This window comes from Etheostoma spectabile, chromosome 9 (genome assembly GCF_008692095.1).
Source record: "Etheostoma spectabile isolate EspeVRDwgs_2016 chromosome 9, UIUC_Espe_1.0, whole genome shotgun sequence".
Lineage (NCBI taxonomy): Eukaryota > Metazoa > Chordata > Actinopteri > Perciformes > Percidae > Etheostoma > Etheostoma spectabile.
In genome coordinates, this window is record NC_045741.1 from 16,920,851 (window position 1) to 16,923,817 (window position 2,967).

At 37.9% G+C, this 2,967-nt stretch overlaps 1 protein-coding gene across 1 annotated transcript in view; it reads right to left on the bottom strand.

Annotated features, from left to right (window-relative positions):
- nr5a2 (nuclear receptor subfamily 5, group A, member 2) overlaps nucleotides 1-2,967 on the bottom strand; it is a 70,281-nt gene that overhangs the window by 59,775 nt on the left and 7,539 nt on the right. The window contains exon 3 of the mRNA XM_032525746.1: nucleotides 2,483-2,624. Coding sequence (XP_032381637.1) covers nucleotides 2,483-2,624 — 142 coding nt within the window. The remainder of the gene's footprint in view (nucleotides 1-2,482; nucleotides 2,625-2,967) is intronic.

Consider the following 2,967-nt stretch of genomic DNA (forward strand, 5'->3'; position numbering starts at 1 on the left):
TGTGTGTGTGTGTGTGTGTGTGTGCGTGCGTGTGTGTGCGCGCGCACTGAGGGGTGTCAGCCTTTCTGTAAGGGACGTCTTTACTGGTTGTGGCAGGAGTCGCACACTGGAGCTTCTGGCCCCTGACAGGGTGCTGCAGAGCCCATCTTGCCCCCGAGCTGAAAGCTACCGCCAGCAAAACAAATCATAAGCTTCCCCCTCCCCACCCTTGTCAGCTGGAAAATGACAGGCCAGGAGAGTCTGCCCAGCGGCCATTTACAATTAACAGCAATTAATTACACCCCACATGGCAGCTAAAAGGAGAAGAAGCCTCCGGAAAGATTTTAGTTAGTCTTTGCTCCACTCTTATCCTCACAGGGTCTAATTTCTTTAACACATTAACTTTTTTCAATTGTATATGATCATTTCAAGAGCCTAGGGATTTTTTAAATTTGTTTTAAATTACAAGTGTGTGAAGAAGTTTCTTTCAATATTGGACTGAAACTGTATGAATAACGAGTATAAAAGACTACCCAATGTACCACAATTTCCAGTGTTTTTTAAAAGACAGTATTACAACTTAACCTCTCTGTTAAAATAATAAGTATTGAAAGGTGACCTTTAAGTCGCTTTATTTACTCCAAAATTATTGATTTTAGAATATAACTTGTCAACTCATGTGTGGAAAAATAGTTGATTTTAAATATTATCTTTGACCATTGGAAGAATGTTTCTTGTCCTGCCATCCTGTCACTTCTGGATAGCCATGTTTGAACAAGCTTCTGAGGCACGTTCAAATTAAACAAAGAGGCCTCGAAAACAGCTGGCCAAAAGTATCATCATTACCATTCTCGCCCTGCTGCCAAGTTTAATATTTTATCTATTACTCTGTCTGGCAAGCACAAGTGCACAGCAGCTACAAGATACCCCTTAACTCCCCCTGACCCCTTCTTAAATACTAATAAGCAATGCTGGATTTTAACGCCTTGGTGGTAATGAAAGGGTTCACTTCACAACGTTCTAGGTATACATTTGCAAGAACAGATATTAGCCTACTGTTCATTGTTAAATCTTTAAATATATATAACATTCTCCTTTTATACAGGCAATTATTATGTCAAAGTAGGTATCAACCTTTTCTGAATTGTAGATACTGTATGCCAGTTTGGAAGGAAACTATTCTCATGCAAATTGATCATGAAAGAGTATTTTCACTCTGAGTTTCCAAAAAAGTTAATGTGCTATGATTAACTGTGTTCAACTTTTTTAAACTTCTATGTGGAAGTCCAGAAGCAGTCAACCTCCAATTTAAGCTGCTTCATGTTTTAATATTTCCCTCCCCAACTTTTCAGTAAGAGTAATTGCAAACAGACATCGTATCTCGGAAATAAGTATACGGTATCATGCAGCGCACAGAAAGCAATAACTGGATCTCTTTTTCCACTCCTGCATATGCATACTGTAAACTCTGGATCATATTTTAGTGAGTGGTGTTTGCTATAAAACCCCAGAATAGACTACATCTGTGGTAAACTATTCATGAACAGAAAAAACAGTATGTATGTATAAAGATGTATGTATGTACAGTATGCATGTATGTGTGTATGTATGTATGTATGTATGTATCATAACTATATGTATGTATACATCGCTACAAAAATAATAATATTTTTAAAGACTTCTGGTGAAAGCCAGCCTGGATTTGCATTTGGTGGCCTAGATGCCGTCTTGTTACTGGTAGTGGTGGAATGTAACTCAAGTACTTTACTTGAGCATTTCCTGTTTTATTCTACTTCATCCTTTAACTCTACCGTACTACACTTCAGAGAAATTATTATTATTATGATACTTAACACTCCACTACATTTTGTGACAGTTTAAGTTACTGCTGTTTACTAGCCACTACTATATAAAATAGTTAAAGTTAGCTCCACATTGACCACCTATAGCAGTAAAATGATACTTGCAACGCATTAGTGATAATAATCCAACAATATAATATATAATAGAGGATCACTCACATTTTATGCATTATCAAAACTTTGGTTTTTTTATACTTTAAGTACATTTGACTAATAATATGTACTTTTACTTATGTCATTTTGAGACTTTCACTTAAGCAAAGGAATTGAGTACTGTACTGGTTACTGCTCAGCATGTTCAGTACTAACAACAGTCATCTGTTCATCCTGGGAGCCTTTGAGCAAGACATTGTCTTTATATAAACATGTAATCACTTGGATATGAAAGACCTTTCTCCCTTATGCAACAACTGTCTCCTATTTATCTAATTTAAAAAATCCCAAACTTTTGACAGCTACACATTATCTACGAGTCATTGTTGCAATTTGAAACACTGTTGAACATCTCTCATCTGATCGTGACCTCACGTTTGAACTGGAAATAAACTGAATTACAAAAGCAAAAGCACCAGCAAAACTTGTGATTTTAAGTTTGGCCATGAGCCAAACACCTGAACTGTCAAAATGTAAACAAACTGTACCTTCTAGCTTCATGCCGACGGTGAGGCACTTTTGGAAGCGGCAGTACGGGCAGCGCTTCCTCTGGGTCTTGTCAATCTGGCAGCTCTGGTTCTCTATGCATGTGTAGCGCTTGTTGTTCTGGACAGTGCGCTTGAAGAAGCCCTGTGGAGAGAACCAATTAAGACGTCAACCCGCTTGACCCCTGCAATGCGATGGTAATTGGCCCATTCACACTCCCAGACAGATGGAGAGGGACAGGCTTAATGGATATACACACACACAGGGTGGAGTTTTGAAAGTTGCACTCCAGTTGATGGAATGAACACATACTTGTTACAAATGAAACACATTTCAGTCTTTCTGAAAAGTTTTTTTTTATAGAATGTTGTTGAAAACTACACTACTGGTCAAAAGTTTGGAGTTACTTAGAAATTTCCATTGCACTCCATTGTAGACAAAATACCAACTGAGATCAGTTGCATTGTTTTTTTAACCAGGGCAGCAG